This window comes from Haliotis cracherodii, unplaced genomic scaffold (assembly GCF_022045235.1).
Source record: "Haliotis cracherodii isolate W230 unplaced genomic scaffold, xgHalCrac1.p SCAF_8, whole genome shotgun sequence".
NCBI classification, from domain to species: domain Eukaryota; kingdom Metazoa; phylum Mollusca; class Gastropoda; order Lepetellida; family Haliotidae; genus Haliotis; species Haliotis cracherodii.
In genome coordinates this window covers 33,849,228-33,867,819 of record NW_027266341.1, presented here as the reverse complement: position 1 = coordinate 33,867,819, position 18,592 = coordinate 33,849,228, and the positions used below count along the sequence as shown (strand labels likewise).

The 18,592-nt window shown below is 41.3% G+C and overlaps 1 protein-coding gene across 4 annotated transcripts in view; it reads right to left on the bottom strand.

The window, feature by feature from the left end:
• Nucleotides 1-18,592, bottom strand: part of LOC139450776 (neuronal membrane glycoprotein M6-a-like) — a 109,946-nt gene that overhangs the window by 32,982 nt on the left and 58,372 nt on the right. For all 4 annotated transcript variants that reach the window (XM_071232607.1, XM_071232608.1, XM_071232606.1 and 1 more), the window contains one exon: nucleotides 5,130-5,289. In XM_071232607.1, coding sequence (XP_071088708.1) covers nucleotides 5,130-5,289 — 160 coding nt within the window. The remainder of the gene's footprint in view (nucleotides 1-5,129; nucleotides 5,290-18,592) is intronic.

The following is an 18,592-nucleotide window of genomic DNA, read 5'->3' as shown; positions in this document are numbered from 1 at the left end:
AGTCTATTTTATAGTTCCATCTCCCTATTAGCAAATACATTCCAAACAACAGGAATGATTGTGTTCCTATTTTTATAGACTATTTTATAGTTCCATGTCCCTATCAGCAAATACATTCCAAACAACAGGAATGATTGTGTTCCTATTTTTATAGACTATTTTATAGTTCCATGTCCCTATCAGCAAATACATTCCAAACAACAGGCGCGATTAAATTCCTATTTTTATAGTCTATTTTATAGTTCCATGTCCCTATTAGCAAATACATTCCAAACAACAGGTGCGATTGAATTCCTATTTTTATAGTCTATTTTATAGTTCCATGTCCCTATCAGCAAATACATTCCAAACAACTGGCGCGATTGAATTCCTATTTTTATAGTCTATTTTATAGTTCCATCTCCCTATTAGCAAATACATTCCAAACAACAGGAATGATTGTGTTCCTATTTTTATAGACTATTTTATAGTTCCATGTCCCTATCAGCAAATACATTCCAAACAACAGGAATGATTGTGTTCCTATTTTTATAGACTATTTTATAGTTCCATGTCCCTATCAGCAAATACATTCCAAACAACAGGCGCGATTAAATTCCTATTTTTATAGTCTATTTTATAGTTCCATCTCCCTATTAGCAAATACATTCCAAACAACAGGTGCGATTGAATTCCTATTTTTATAGTCTATTTTATAGTTCCATGTCCCTATCAGCAAATACATTCCAAACAACTGGCGCGATTGAATTCCTATTTTTATAGTCTAGTTTATAGTTCCATGTCCTTATTAGCAAATACATTCCAAACAACAGGCGCGATTGAATTCCTATTTTTATAGTCTAGTTTATAGTTCCATGTCCCTATCAGCAAATACATTCCAAACAACAGGCGCGATTGAATTCCTATTTTTATAGTCTAGTTTATAGTTCCATGTCCTTATTAGCAAATACATTCCAAACAACAGGCCTGTAATATTTCTGAAAGCAGAACAAAAACTGCCTCTGCTAAACACCGACCGGCTCTACTTAAACACTCATAAATATGTCGGCGATGATTTGCGGCGATTCAATTAATGCATCCGAAAGGATAATTACACATAAACATGTGTAACAACATTGATCAAACATGATACGAGGAATTAAATAAGTATTGATGTTTCACTGTACGCTTGAAAAAACCTGGTCCGTTCCTAACCAACGCAAACACCAGACCCCGTCTGGTAGAGTAGTGAATCTATTACCCATATAGCATAACACCGTTACACCATAAAGCCAGTGTGTTCTACTGGCGAGCGTGTAGGTGATTGTGAATGGGTTTTGATGGAGACGTCAGCAAGGGGGACAATATTCTAACAGATCAATAGACACGGCTATGAATATCTTCAATCTGGGGACTAGCTCTACGTTCAGTAATGTCGCACTGTTTCAGACGGGGCCGCGAGATCTGATGGCTGGGTGCTGATCGTACGAGAGATGGTCCTGTTCCGAGTGGCTGTCAGACAATACGATTACACAGGATCGGGCGGGGAGAGCTTTGTTCTGGGTTTCTGTGCGAGTATTAGTTTACTCGTGTTAAAACAGCGGGTGTCAAGTGAGAGGTTGCGTCAGGTTTTTGTTTTAAGAGGATCTTTTCGCCTGTAAAATGTGTGGATTATTTTAGCACATCATCACGAAATTGCCGGGTGACGTAATCGGATAGCGTTGTACTGTCACAGAAAATAAGATTGATGGTGTACAGGTTTTGATTGTCTATGGGGGAGATAAAAGTTTGATTAACATTCCGTGACAACGGAAGAAGATTAAACGTATTATGTTTAGTATTTACGTGTGTTGGAGGGTATGGAACAAGGTGTCTGGAACAACCCTACCGTCTTAAAGTAAATCAAGAGAGTAACACATCAGATCTGGACTTTGAAAATCCACCTTCAAACATAAATCTGCATGCCACGAGGTTACGTTAGCGTGAAATTAAACCTCTGAAAATCAGACGCGGGTCTCGTTTCACCAAACGATGTTAACGTCGCAACTATTGTGTGTCTATCTCACCAATCGTAGAGCAAAGATAGCGTTTGTCTTCAGCAACCCATGCTTGCCATCAAAGGCGACTATGCTTGTCATAAAAGGCGACTAACGGGATCGGGTGGTCAGGCTCGCTGACTTGGTTTATGCTTGTCATCGTATTCCAATTGTGTGGATCGATGCTCATGATATCAATCACTGGATTGTCTGGTCCAGACTCGATTATATACAGACCGCCGTCATATAGCTGGAATATTTCTGAGTGCGGCGTTAAACAACAAAACAAGATAGTGTGTAACTTCATGTTCACGTGTTACAGAGCATTGTGTATTGAAATCATTTTTTTAAGCTGCACTCAGCAATATTCCAGCTGTATGACGGAAGCCTGTTAATAATCGAGTCTGGACTAGACAATCCAGTGAATATTATTATTTATACATATGTAAAAACAACAGGCCGTCGGGGTACGATGATACGCTGTCGAGACAGTCACTGAGCCTGACCACTAGACCCATCATGTCGCCTCTTACGACCAAGCATACATGTAGATTGTGGGGCCAATTGTAACCCAAGTTAATACTGTGAAAATGTGACATTGTCTCTGTGTAATTAGAGTTAGCATTCGCTGCGTAGGAGCGGTTGGGTAGCCCAGTTGTTAAATCGTTCTCTCGTCATTCCGAAGATCCGAGTTCGATTCCCAAAATGGGTACAAGGTGTGAAGACCATTTCTGGCGTCCCCCGCCGTGATATTGCCGGAACACTGCTAAAGCGGCGTAAAACCACTCACTCACACACTCACTCATTAACTGTTTAATTGTTCAACACCATCACAATAAATGAGTTTAAAGAATTGGGTTTTGAAACTCAAATCTGACCCCAGTCCTTCATTAATGAAATATGCATCCTCGTAAATTTTAAAATATGAGTGAGTGAGTGAGTTGGGTTTAACGCCGCTTTTGACAGTATTCCAGTTATATAACGGCGTGTCAGCTTAATGTTGGAGGAAAGCCCTAAGTGATGCAGGTCTCAGACGTTTACCACTTCGATGAAACCCACGAGCACGGGTATGGTGCTGACAAACCTAGAAACATAATTGGGGCGAACCGGGATTCGAACCCACGATCATAGGTTTCTGGCGTGCCAAAGGGACGCAACTCTGCACTTCAAATATGACACAGTTTGGAAATGTCAACACAGCATGAAAGGTTCGTCGACTGCACTCAAAGTGGAAGGAACACGAGAACTATTATTCATATGACCTTTCGTGTGAGTATTCGGTGACCCTGACCATTTGTCGAATTGACAAAGTTCAAGGTCAATTATATTCCCCGGAGTTCTGCGAGCAGGAAGGAATATTTGAAAACTATTATCAAATGTGGTATCATTTTACAGCTTGTCCCGTGTTCTCTAGAGTTGAAAGTACAGGAAAGACCCAGGCCTCAGAGTCTGTAAATTCAAGGAGCCGGAATGTGTGCTAATTTGTTCAGAAATAAAATAAATATTTATAACAAAAAAAACAAATCGCGAATTAGAAAACATGTCCACATAGATTTCCATGTAAGATGACTAACCTGGAATAAAAATTCGAACATACGTTTTTGAGAAAAATCTATACAATGTTAGCTCTTAAAATAGCAGCGTAATTATAGTGAAAGGATCATTCGACAGTAGCAAGTTTAACTGTTTCCGATATTTATGTTCATGTGGCCATAAGGTGGAAATAAAGCGGGCCAAACATTTTGTTGCTCTCATTCGAACAGAGGCACACCGGCACTTATCGATATTCGCTGAAGGAGAAGTACATATTTATACGGTTAATGGCTGGTTTAGGGTCTTTGTGGCAATTTGAGACCAGTTTAACAAATTCTATCCACATGCGGGAAAAACTGGACTCCTTTCTACAAATATCAGTGAAGCGCATGAAGGCTGCGTGTACGAACAGTGAAACCAGTTACATGTCCTTTGAAGACTTGAACCTCAAATCCTTGTTAAGAAGCTCCTCGCAGCGACACCCTGCTCTCTTCACTTTCTACACAGCATGATAAAACCGGAAGGGGCAATGTGCCGAGTTAGTGAGTGAGTTGGGTTTGACGCTGCTTCGGGCAATGATTCAGTTATACCACGAAGTTTCGGTTTAGTAATTAGATAGGGTTATATATTGAAGTCATGGTATCATTAAGACAGGATTGAATCAAGGATTCCCACTTCTTGTCTTATTATTTCAATGTCATCAATCAGAGAACTTAAAAAAACGGAACTGACGTCCCAAAAGTCACCAGGCTGTCATTCTCAGCTTAGTACAGATAGTGAGCGTTACATTGTGTGCACAAATACGGCCATAGCTGAGGATAATACTCGGACTTTACGACCAGCGAATCCTGGTACAACTAAGGTAGACAACGCATGTCAACGAGTGGATAGTTCGGCCTTCACATATCAGAAATGGAGCCCTGGACATGTGGATATGTCTACATGTGTGTGTGAGTTAAGATGTTTTTTTGAAAATGAGTATCATTTCTCATTTGCCTCCAGTACGACACTGCCCGCCGTTAATATAGCACAGACAGCTGCCTGGTTCCCTAGCCGGGGGCCCTGGCTGCACAGACACACACTGTACATGACGCAACCTTATAAATGTATGTATGCCCAACATGCAAATTTAAACAGTATACAAAGAATTAAATTATCATCTATATATCAACCACCATAATTGTAATATATTGAACGAATGAACGAACGAACGATTGGATGGATGGATGGATGATCAAACTATCTCATGAAAAAATGACCAAACGAACAATGAATGAACGAAGGAACAACGAACGAACGAACGATTGGATGGATGGATGAATAAATGACCGAACGAACAATCAATAAATGAATGAACGAACTAACGATTGGATGAATGGATGGACGAATAAACGATCGAACGAACAATGAATGAACGAATGGATGGATGAATGAATGATCGAACGATTGGATGACTAAATGACAGAACAAACAATGAATGAAAGAATGAACCAACGAACGATTGGATGAATAAATGACCAAACGAACAATTGGATGAATTAATGACCGAACGAACAATGAATGAATGAATGAATGACTTACAAAGATGTTGAGTCCCCTGGCGCATCTGTTCTTGGCGGAGGAGTTGAAGACTCTCCGGCTGGTGGGGTCGGTGGAGAGATGGCCACACAGCAGGAACAGCGTCCCCAGCACGAACATGGACACCACCACGCCGATCAGCATCAGCTCCACGAACCACAACCTGTAACAGATGACAGCGAAGCTCAAATTACAAGAACGTGTATACATGGGTACCCGTCAGTACGACAGACAGCTGCTATGACTGTGGAACCTTTCTTTGAGAAATAGTGGAACTAATGAGGCACATATACTGACTTGTTTATTATTAATATCATACCATATCATGAACAGCGAAAAACAACATATCTGGCTTCAATATAAGAAGTTGCGGCCTGGGTACCAGAGAGGTAAAGGGAGAGCAAATATATTAATATTAGATGATCAACTTGACATAAACACATGCAAGTTTCAAGAAAATAGGCTTGAAACGTATGTCTCTATACAATTGTGAGTAAATGGTTGTATACACGGGTAACCGACAGTAATTATGTCAATAGAACATTTACGGTAAAAACAGGATGCAAAAGATAAAAGTTGATTCAGTAACTGTAGAAGGTAGAACAAGAAGTGTCAATAACAGCAGCGTTAGCTCAAAGCAACATCTACAAGTTGGTTAATCGGTGACGATAGACATGTTAGCAGTACAAACGGGTACCAAGAAGGCACTGCAGGTGAAATGTTAAGCAAGCAATCCTGTCTGCAAAGACAACAGCTGATTAAAGACTAGCAAACAGACTTTGTAAGACAGAGAAATCAGATTATCCACAAGCAGAATACAATACTTGTGAGTCATTACCACTGCACAAAGTGGATGTTTTTCTCAATGTTCACGTTAAAGCACTTGCTGCAGCATATCATATCTTTTAACGACGTCAAATATCTCTTCAGATATGTTTTATCAAAACTGATCATCTCTAAAACGAATATGAGCCGTCAACTCTCTTGTAAGATATGTCATGCCAAACATTAACATTTCCAAAAGGAATATGAATGATCAAATCAGTGTCAAACTGAAGCAAAATTGCAACAACAGAAGATGCTGTGAATCATAAAGTCCCTAATCTGATATAAAACAGAACTGCAAATCGACAAAATATGATCCAAGGCAGTTCATCAAAAGGATGAACTTTATAACGAGGCTCTAAAGTCCAGCCTTTTGGAGCTAGATATAGGGTCAATTGTGCACTATCTGTTATAACCATGAAACTTGACATGATGATAGATTTAGATGCTACAATTATTTCGGGATATGAAGCCAATTAGAAAAAATCCAATATAGCCGCGATTTTCAAGATGGCCGCGAGACATATGTCTTGTTTTCTTTAAATACTATTGAAATAAGTTATTGATTAAATACTAAACATTTAATTAATATTAGTTTGTAAATACTTTCAATAATTGTTCAAAGATGATGATTTTTGTTTAAATTATTTTGATTTAAATTAAAAAGACAAAACTGTTAAATGTTGAAGACTCTGTTCCCAAAACATGCAAATTGTTAGAGGGGGGCTTAGGGTTGTATAATGATTATGTACAAGTATTTTAAATGACAATACATTTCTTTGAGTTTAAAATTCAATGCTATAAAAATATATATATTAAAATGTATTTCTATTTTTTGTTAATAGACATAACAAAATGTTTCGAGTCCCTGTTGTCACTTGTTAGCATAATGCTATAACTGACCCCGTGGGACTCCCTGACTTAGAGTGACTCCCTAGGCCCCCCACGATAGTGGAAGGATCAATGGTGTTTCTGCACTAAAAGGCGGCCAGTCAGTCATGACCTTTGCAGTGACGAGAGAACGAGTTTACACAGCAAACCCACCCTCCTGTCACCTGTTAGACTTACACCTTGTCTCGGAAATGAATATATTTTACAGAAAAACGTTCTTAAAGTATAGTCATAAAATATCATAAAAAATTGCCCAGAGACTTTCTTCATTTTCAAATACTGCAGTATTCTAGACTTGCCAAACATTATAGACTTGCATGAGCTGTATAAGATATATTTGTTTCAGTGTCTGTTGACAGACTAGTCACCCGTGAACAGAGCCTTGTCCCACAAAGCGATCTTAGCCTCCGACTATCGATAGGCTTTGTTACAGGTGAGGTAAGGTGAAATGGGGTTTAACGTCGCGTCCAAGATTATTGCACTTATAGAGCGACGTGCATGTACGTGTGTGTGTTTGTGTGGCTGCTTGTACTAGTCCGGACTGATGCCGATTTTTAGTGCTAGCACACTGAGATACCATGCCGCAGTTTAACATGAATACCCCACTCAGACACAGTATACTGACTCCGATCCGACCAGTCCTTGTTTTAGCCCCTTAATGCCTAGCCCCAGAAAGGGTAACAACAAGTACTATCTTTTAACGTCTTTTGGTATGACGCGGCCGGGGATCAAACCCCGGAACTTCCGCTCTCCGGGCGGACGCTCTACCACTAGACCACGGAGGCGGTCCTTTGTTACGGCATGGAAGTTAAGACAGTCGTAGTACTTCTACTGCCTTGACACACATGGCCCAGTTAAGGCAAGAAGGGACAGCAGGGAGCCAAGTGTCAAAATGGTTCGCTCGTCACGCTAAAGACCCGAGTTCGATTCCACTTTCCACATGGGTTCAATATATGAAGATCACAGTTGGTGACCGCCGTCGTGGCTTGTAACATATCGCAAACCACGCTCTACCATTCACGTGTGAGTCTTCCCTGATTCTCCAGGGCCATTATGATCATCCAACCCCAATTTAAGTCGACTCGGACATATCGAGGCCTCGTACAGGATACAAGGTCACGCTGATGGTCCCTCGATTTGTGCCGAGCACCGGGTCGTGGAGACGGTACGAAGGTCAAGGCCACGCAACACTCATGTCGGTTACAGGTTGGAGTGGTGACTCTCCTCCAAAAGACAACCAATTTCAGCAAAACAAATATGCGATTTGCCCAAAGACGAAAAAACATCATGTCTGGCTTCAACGATAACATTTTTTTTCTACTTGAAAACCAATCATCTACAGTGAGTGTAGAATTCCCTACATTAACGATTGTCTTGGAAATGCGATTGCTGTGGGCAAGTAGGCGGTGAGCAAATGCTAAAAAATAAGACTGACTGTCAAGACTGACGATGCATTACTCCAAGGAAATTCTTTGCACTGACAGTAAAACTAAAGAAATATTTGCTTCATTTTGTACCCAACTGTTTTCATTAATTTTACCACAGGGTAGAGATTTCTGAAATGCTTAACACTGATCCTCCCAAAGAGGATAGTTAGAATAAAAAGCTCATATCTTATTTAGGAAACTAATTAATCATTAGACTCGAGAGCAGCATATAATGGTTCCTTAAATATTAATCTGGATGTCCACATCGTCGACATGGGCGGTACGATAAAATGGACAGCCTGGAAAAGATGTCGAGATTGCGAAGTGGCGCTAACGTCAGTTCCCTATAGACCAGATATAGAAGATTGCGATGAACAAAGGCTTATTGAGAGTGGGAACCATTGTAGAGCTGACAGATGTGTGGTTATTGTCAAATGAAATAGCATCGCATTACTGCCATTTGAAAATACTACTATGCCATGACAATTCGAAGTTGTTACAGCGACTAAGTCAGATTTAACGCAGCTTTGGACAGTGTTTCAGATATATTATAGCGTGTCAGCTTTCTGGGGGAGGAACATCTAAGTGATGCGGGTCATTGATCTTTACGGCTGGGTGCTGACAGACAAAGGCTCACATTCGAGGCTAATTTGGAATTCGAACCCACCATCTGCGGATCCTTACACAACTAATGGACGCAACTCTGCACAGCGATTTACTACGCCTACACACCTGGGTTGTCCTGTAGTAGTAGTAGTAGTAGTAGTAGTAGTAGTAGTAGTAGTAGTAGTTTGTTTGTTTGTTGTTTAACGCAATATTCTAGCTATATGACGGCGGTCTGTAAATAATCGAGTCTGGATCAGACAATCCAGTGATTGACATCATGAGCATCGATCCACGCAATTGGGATCGATCACATGCATCTTCAGTCAAGACAGCGTCAGTGTGAATGCTGTATAACGCCGAATTCAGCAATACACAGAACAGCGCCCAGAAAATAATTGTGACTGCATCAGACAAACACATGAGTGAAAGCATGAGCATCTTGTAGCCCGAACACACAGAGCCTTACATAATCGAGACTAGACCAGACAATCCAGTGATTCACATCGAGAGCATCGATCCTCACCGTCCGTACACGCTGAGACGGACTCCGCCAAGACAGAGTCTTACATAATGGAGACTGGACCAGACAATCCAATGATTTACATCATGATCATCGATCTACGCAACAGGGATAAGATGGCTCTATCAACCAAATCAGCGAGCCTGACCACCCGATCTCGTCTTTCGCCTTCAGCATGGGGAAGATATTCACTGCGTGTGCTGCCGACAGTTTTTCATCATAGATAAGCTCGAGACCCATCGTGGAATGACATCAAAGAAATCATCTATAACAGGATCTGACATCGTCCATTAATAAAGCACGCAGCCGATAATGCCACGTGAATACCTAATACCAGCAATGCCAACGGCGCGTTATATAATGGTTTATTTACCAACAGTGCCAGCCAATTATCTTCCACGCCGTATGATATTATCGACGCAAGAACGTATATACATAGTTAATACATTGCCCTACCACATGCACGTCGCATATATAAGATGTAAATTGCAGATATTGTTGAAATATATTTTATTTAGCAAAGACAAATGATGCCCTCTGTAATTGGATATTCCGCATCAATCTCAAGATTGGCTAAATCGGAAACCGAAATAATGTCCTTTCTCACGCCCCTCACAATATTCATGTCAGGGCTGCATAAGCACGGTGATGGGCGCTTCCATAGGAAGTTCCATAGGAAGAAGGTTTAAAGATATTTGAAGATAAATGGCGTTGATCATGCTAGTCACTTACACATGTGATAATGCGTAATGCATTCCAAGTTGATGTTACCATACTTTGTTATGCAATGCGACTGCCGGTTAGAACTCAACTGTACATAATTACGACATTGTCATTCTTCGTGCATGCGCAATAGCAGAGGTGGTTCGCACTCGTCACCACTCGCCCCTTTCCGTAACCTGCAAGAAGACTCGTTCCCTTTATCGATGAATGTTGTGTGCGAAAATAGGACAAACCAATTAGAATGCGCGTATGATTTCAAGTCCTTCGTCAAAGAACCGCTCAGAAACATATGTCTTGCATCAAAAAATATACCCAAGACACCGTTAAATGTGTTCAAGCATACTGTATAATTCCGCACGTCCCGATGTGCTTTAAATTGTATCTGAAATATATATAATGTATGGGGAAATAATATATGTCAACCATTACCCAACGAGTTGACAATTGTTTTAGGTATGCCCGTTTGCGCTAAGACGGAACCCGGTCGCAAAAGTGGTCACGAGAGGGGCACGAGTCGCTTTCCGGCTTGTTCCGGAATAACATGAGTTGGTCACGAATGACGCAAAAGAGCCGTCTTGCGGCAGATGGACATCGCATAGCGATAAAAATCATAACAGCAGAATTAAATACAAGCTTTATAGTTTATGTTACGAGTGTATCCACATATAGACCACACGCATGAGTATGTAAGTAATATACAACGCAATAGTTCACTTAAATGTACGTCTGCTTCTTCACCACCGCAATCGACAGATGAGGAATAAATATAGAACGGTATTACTGTACCAACTCTCCAAGTGAGCTGATTCATAATGACAGGTTGTCAATGACTGGTGTTTCATTTCAGCAAATCACCAACAATTAGATCAATCCTTTGTCTAGGTATGTCGTGTCAGTCTTTCCGTCAGTACTGAACTATCACAGACTATAATAGCCAGTGTGATGTATTAAGGAAATGCTTGAAATGCCACGTACATGCGGTAATATGAGAATGCTATCTGGTCTGTGTTAGAGCCCCAGTTGGCATTCTGAGCAAGAATATCCCCAATCTCCCCTGCATGATGCAAGAATTGACTACAGGGTAGATCGTCTGGTCAAAACGTGCGTCCTGTCTGCAAGGGTATCGTCGTTATTAGATCGTTGTAACTTCATTGGTTGGCTTGATTTAGATTTAATTATTCACAGGCTGTGTTAAAGTTATATGTTATCTGCGGCGTCAAACAATATTCAACCATTCACTGAAGCGTGCAAAATAGTTAATATGTTAATGAACTGAAGATCAATAGCTTTCACGGAGCGAGCAGTGCCCAGGACTTGAACGTACATCGATATACAGCAGTATCAATTTTCTGCAGCTATGCGATGATCCACTATATAAACTTCAGTACTATGAATAGGAAGCGTTACATTTTTCATCCCTCGAAAGGAGACATAATGGAAATATTTCGCGCTGTCTGGGAACTCTATACTTTGAGCAGAGCCGCCAGCTCATGTATATTTCATTTGACATATTCTGCAAAAACAGATCGATGCGAACCTGAAGTGCTGCCGATAGATCCACGGAGTGCAATACCCTGAGCTAAGCCCTCGATCGGATGGTTGCGCGTGTTTAACTACATCAGCTGATCGTTGTGGTACTTATTGTACGAATCAATTAACATGAATCAATTGCGCCCTGAACAACTGCGGTGTAAAACGGGTTTAAAACGAGACAGGAATATGTATCGATTTGGAAGGGACCTACAGTTCCGGGTAATTTGGGCCCTAACAACCTGTGTAATCTTTAAAAGCCAGGAGGAAGTATAACCATAAACGACGACTATTTAGCACGAAACGTTCTTTACTGCCTCAGATTATCATACACTGTGACCTTCATCGCTAACTTCCGGTTACCCAGCATCTATTAAGTGCGGCGTACCCGGAAGTACGCCTAAGACTAGGCGCCGTCTCCCTCACAGTTTTGGCGCAAAGGTTGTTACTTGTATCCTTTAACACTGATTTTGAACTTAGCTCTAAGACCGTTTTGTTGTATTGGCCTGTGTACCTAAATATGCAATCCCATCTGAGCTCTACGACTTTCGCAATGGGTTTACGTCAGACTTCGTGAACCGGTTCGGTTAGATTTCTCGGCGTGTTTGGGAAGAGTTCTTTCTGAGGATGCCATGAGATGAAAAATTACCCAAACCCGCATCCGACCAGACTAAACGATATGCAACAAGAGACTGCTTTATAGCTGTTGTTTTACAAATCATCAAATTCGATGTTAACAACACTCCCGGGTCGAACAAATGCGTATAAAACTGGTTTCAGCCAAGCTGAACGATGTGCGGCGCCACACACGAGTTTCATATCATTCAGTAATTATAATTCTTCATAAATGAACAACCTTCCTGGCGTCCAGCCACATATACTACCGCTGAGCAATAAGTAGGGGGTGAAATTTGGTGGTCACGGGGGTGGGGGATAAAAGGACGCTTCATCAAGGTCATCAGAGGCTTGAGAGGGGGTGGCGGAAGGTTTACACCACCATTTAATTACCAGTATCTCCGCCCCACTGTGGGAAGGCTGGGATTTTCCGGTACTGGGATATCTTGGACTGCTGTGATCTGAGATTGGCATCTTAGATTTGCGTCTGAGAGTTTAAGCGACCGGCTTATATTTGTAGTATGGGCCCCCGTTGACCTTTGAAGAGGCGAGACTGCGGTTTCCAATTGCCGGAATGCATAATAGAACCATTCATTTACTAGAAACTGGGTCCATCCATTGACTTCCATCACAGGTTGGCAAGCCTGTCTCACAGACCCTTGAGAATATATTAAAAAATCCAACTCAAGTCTAGAATGATTCGGCGAGTCTAGATTGCCTCGGCTGTGAAATTAAGCATTGTTGTGGGCTCCATTTGGATTTAAACATAACTTTTAGATGGGACTAAATGGTAATCTACAGGTTGGCCAGTATTTTGCTATTCACCATCTGTAACCAAATCTGGAACAAGCTCCTCGCTTCGAGGTCTTTGGGAGGGGGTTGCGTTTCATGCCATATTTCAGTCACATCAGGTGGTGTCAGCAAAATGTTGGAAGAGAGCTAAAGGTAACGCTGGTCGTAGGCGTCTGCCACTTTGGTGTAAAAATAAAACGTTAACGACAGAGAATAACCAGTCTCGATTATCTACCGAAGCAGATTCCACTGGGCGAACATCAATGAGACCAGGTGTTCGCGAGCACGGGTATGATGATGAAAGATTGAACGTCAAAATCAACACGAATGTTGGATAAGAATACACGATCTGCAGGTCCTGGTATGGGTAAGGGTCGTAACTCTGCACAGTACCTCCGCACAACCGAGCATCAGCCGTAACTTACTGTAGTAGGTTCATTCCTCATTTACTAGTTGATTCAGATAAGTGCGATTCATTACAAGTGTAATACGTCTGTAGAAGCTCGCTTCTTGACTTTGTGAACTAGTTCAAACACAGCCCTAGCCAGACAGAGAAGTGTCTGCACCTCACTACAAATATATACATCCACTTAATCTTAAAACATTTTCTCAAAGGGTCATACTCTCCGGCAAACGAAATATGTATTGCGTCAATGAAAAGTAAACATAAATAAACACAGCCATCAGTGACTATCTAAATCTTAGCCAATCAGAGGCAGCCACGTCATACTAACCTGCACGCGGCACAACCACGCGTGTTTGGGAAAAAGCAATAGGCCTCCGTGAGGTAAGCGTTATAAAGGGCAGACACTAGCAACAGGCTCCTCTCAACCGAAGTTGTCCTATGCACAGTATATTTACAATACACCCAACACGCATCAAAACGTCATCTCGGTGTAACTTAATATATTATATAACACATTAACCAAATATGTAAATTAGGAAGTACCTGTGTGCACAAGCGTTATCAGAGACCACATACCGACATATGGTCTCTGATGTTATGATACCCATTTCTGGTGTTCCCCGCCGTGAACGGTGATATTGCTTGAATATTGCTAAAAGTGGTATAAAACTATATTCACTCCATTATTCAACGCGGTGTTAAACCACACTTGCTCAATTATCAACGCACTGTAAAATTGATGCAGATATCTGACAATAAATGATTACAGGCATTCAGCTAAAATTTCCATTAGAAAACCTCCTCGAAACCCCAAGCTTTGGTTGGTTGGTTTGTTGTTTTACGCCACACTAAGCAATATTCCAAGGTGCTCACGTGATTTGATGCATTTCGCGATGTAAGACCCGTTTTATCATAATATAGATCTTGATTATCGATCAGATCGTCCTGACTGGGCGCCACCATTTTGTGTGAAGCAAACGCAAGTGATTGGAATCTGATTGGTCCATAGGAGAGGCTTAGAAGGGACATAACTGGCAATACTCACTGGTGGCGTTACGATCGAGCCCAGTAATTCCAGGCTGGTTCGGCAAGGGTGGAAATTTGACTTTTAAAGTCAGTTAACTCTCTTGCCTCGGGAAGATGACTTCCATTTAAAAAACGACCACGCCTATTAACTGAATATTATCGACAATGCCATGACAGTTTAACTGCAGTAAAATGAAAGAATTGTGTGGTCCTTAACTTTTATTTCTCACTCCTTTAATACGTCAGGAGAGAATGTCTCTCGTCACCAATTAGATGAAGTGGTTGGCAGATCTTCGATATTCCATTGACTGCAGTTTCATTCAGCCCGTTCATATCACGGGCAAAGCTTCATTTATGTACACATTACCGATTTAAGGTTTTGTGCATTTTGGAAAGATTTCGATCAAGTCAATTCCAGATATCAATTGGTTGGTGCAGTCAGATTATAGCCTTCTGAACCGACGGCTTTCATTTTCACAGAAAACACACATATGAATCACAGCCACCTCGGAATAGTGTGCGTTGTCAGTGAGTCTTGGCTACAGAAAAAAACAAGACAAATAAGATGGATTTGATTTCAGTAATTAAATCATCTATAGTATTATAAGCTATTTGACAATGCCATGACAGTTTAACTGCAGTAAAATGAAAGAATTGGGTGGTCCTTAACTTTTATTGAACAGTATATATCGAACAACGCTCCTGATGATAAAGAAGTATTTTAGATATTTTGTTTACTTCTTTGTTGTTTAACGCCGCACTCAGCAATATTCCAGCTATATGACGGCAGCCTGTAAATATCCGACCCTGAACCAGATCTACGCAACTGGGATACGATGGCGCGCATGAACCAAGCAAGCCTGACCACCAGATCGCCTCTTATGACATGCATGGGTTGCTGAAGACAAATTCTAACCGGTATCTTCACGGGGTTTTAGAAATGAACTCAAGTCAGAATTTCTTTTGAAGCACACATTACCAAATTATAATAACAGCTACTCAGGATAAGCCCCGCTGAACAACTGAATATATAAATCAATTTGCTAAAATCAGAATTCGTTTCTTTTCTCACATTCAGAAAATCAAAATGGCAGACATGACACGATTCGCCGAACAAATGAAACAAAGAAAGCAGGCTAACTTTCACATGATCCTGCTGCACAAATAAAAACGCCAAGTTATAAGCAATGCCCTTTAAATTTGGAGAGCGTATTCCCACATCGGCCTTTTCACCATTCCGGTTGAATATTCAGCAATCACGATAAGTCTAGCGCTTCCGAGTACAAAGGAAGTGGCTTCTGCACCAGCCTGCAGATTCCCCGAAGATTCACTGAGCCAAAATCGTTTGTCGCCTACAGAAGTTTTCAAGCGCACAAAAGAGAGCATTAAAAATGGTCGTCTATTCAAGAAAATTGGCTGGCGGGGTACCTTCTTCAATATGTAGGGAGCATCAATATTGATTGCGCACCCTTGGGGCAGTGAGAACCCCAGTTCGAGATACTGTATCCCCTTCAGTACGGTTCATCGATAATGCGAGCAGAACTAAGTCCAGGTTCAGGTCTGGAGTAGGAGTCTGTCAATACTCTACATGCGTTGGGTAACCTAATCATGTGAATCATTACCACAATGGCCACTGACCATTGTCACAGAACCTTATACAGTGAAACGTTGTACTACAGGCGTATATAATTACCTGTATTGATTGAATATGCACGTATTCAGTAATTAATTCAGAGAAGCCTATCCATTACACGGTGTTAATATAAACAGGATCCAAATAATGCTGTATAAATTCGCCGTGCACACGTTGGGAATTAAAGGCGAACTGCTTCCCGAGCATTAGGTTTAGGGAACCCTGATTGGCCTGGTGTTATTTCGGCGATTTGTATCTAATCAAGTCCGTGTATTACAACCCAGTGGCTGACAGCATGAGCAACTCTCAGCACCATCGGGGTACGAATGTACACAATCAGTGAGGTTAGAAATGGAACCACCCGATCCTCGTTATAGTCGGCTTTTCGCGACATATATTGAATACTGTGGTCCTATTCTGCGACTACAGGCGTGAGGATGAGGCCGCCTTTAATATGTCAGGAGAGAATGTCTCTCGTCACCAGTTAGATGAAGTGGTTGGCAGATCTTCGATATTCCATTGACTGCAGTTTCATTCAGCCCGTTCATATCACGGGCAAAGCTTCATTTATGTACACATTACCGATTTAAGGTTTTGTGCATTTTGGAAAGATTTCGATCAAGTCAATTCCAGATATCAATTGGTTGGTGCAGTCAGATTATAGCCTTCTGAACCGACGGCTTTCATTTTCACAGAAAACACACATATGAATCATAGCCACCTCGGAATAGTGTGCGTTGTCAGTGAATCTTGGCTACAGAAAAAAACAAGACAAATAAGATGGATTTGATTTCAGTAATTAAATCATCTATAGTATTATAAGCTATTTGACGGGCTTCGCAAACTGACATTCGTGAAGTGAAGGTTGTGGAAAAGCCATGATTTGTTTAGCATGGCCCTCGTGGACTTGAGTCTGAAAGGATCCGACAAGGAAACAGGGCAGAAATTGGGTTTATCATGCCCCCTCACAAGGAGACATTACCACCTGTACCATTGTTTCAGAGACATGGTGTCCCATGATCTACACGCCCTGTCCTCATCAAGCCAGTCAACGTAGACGCCCACTCCATTTACCCGTTCAACACCAACGCCAGCAAGTCTGGCTTCATCCCGTTACCCATCATACCTACCATACATATACATGAAACCCACCTTAGCCCTTCACGTCCATAGAAACAATTGCTGATACATATGGGATGTGTTCACGATATGATTATATGTCTAAAACATTGTTGAAATGACATAATATGATAACTCATATTTATACTTTTTTACCTTCTGTTTTTTGGATTGTTTAAATGGGGATGCATCATATTTTGAATTTTGACCTTTGGGGGAGGGGGTGCGTCACACAAGAGGCGGGGTTGCAGGGGGTCCGGCACTGACAAAAATTATCCCTTAGGAGGTTTCGGCCAAATCGCCACAGCAGTAGCAAGAAGTTGCATTGGTTAATAAAAAAAACCTTTAAATACGTTCAAGGCAGTCATACTTTTGAGGTAAACCATCTGGTCTAGAAAATACCTACAATAAAGAGCAACACTTTACACGTCATACACTTTACAAGTGGCCATTAATCAACATGTCCTGACTGCAGATCATCAACACAGCTATAAACAAATTTGTAGGAGACTCATTTGTCACTACAAGACCGCTAACGCATGGAATTGTTAAACCCTCTCGACTTACCGGACACGTGGGTATACCAATCGTGTTCGACTGAACAATTACGTGTAGATTTCCACCAATTTGTTTCAAATATAAGCTAACTAAACACGTATTTAAGTAATTTACTACACACAGACGACAATGTTAAATGTAACTGGTAAATCAACACGACAGACCAATAAAACGAAAAGAAAAGGTCCAAACACTTGACATTAAAATACATCCGATCACTCGACAGCAAGCCGGAAAAGTCAAACAGTAGAAAATACAAATCTAACATTAAATATGAATAACGGTGTGATCAAAGAAGGGGATTACTTGGGGGAAGGATGATTGACATCCGGTAATTATCTGATATATACACCGACATCAGGGTCGCTGGAGTACTCATCCTGGTTCTGACGTATATCTGACCCTGGCACCATGGTAATAGTCCGGCCTGAGCTGACCAGTGGCTAGAAAGGTCAGACAACGGCGGCGGGACGACAGGAGCCAACATATTCGGGACTAATGACAAGTAATGATTTTCTTGTGCACACTTTGGGTTGGAAAATAAACACGTGGTTTATCAGTATGGAGTCCCAGATTGCCATCAAGGCTGTGATATAGGCTTCCCCATCACGTCGCACTCACAGAATCAGTTTGACATTTAGCCGTCCACTCCCGTCTACGACCATCCACTCGTGGATATCATTAAGAACATTTGGGATTTAGACCGCCGCCATAATTAACATATAGCTTTGATCGTTCGTGGAATATAGCCGGAATATCAACCTGCGAATCCAAGGCACCACGGGGGACCAGGGT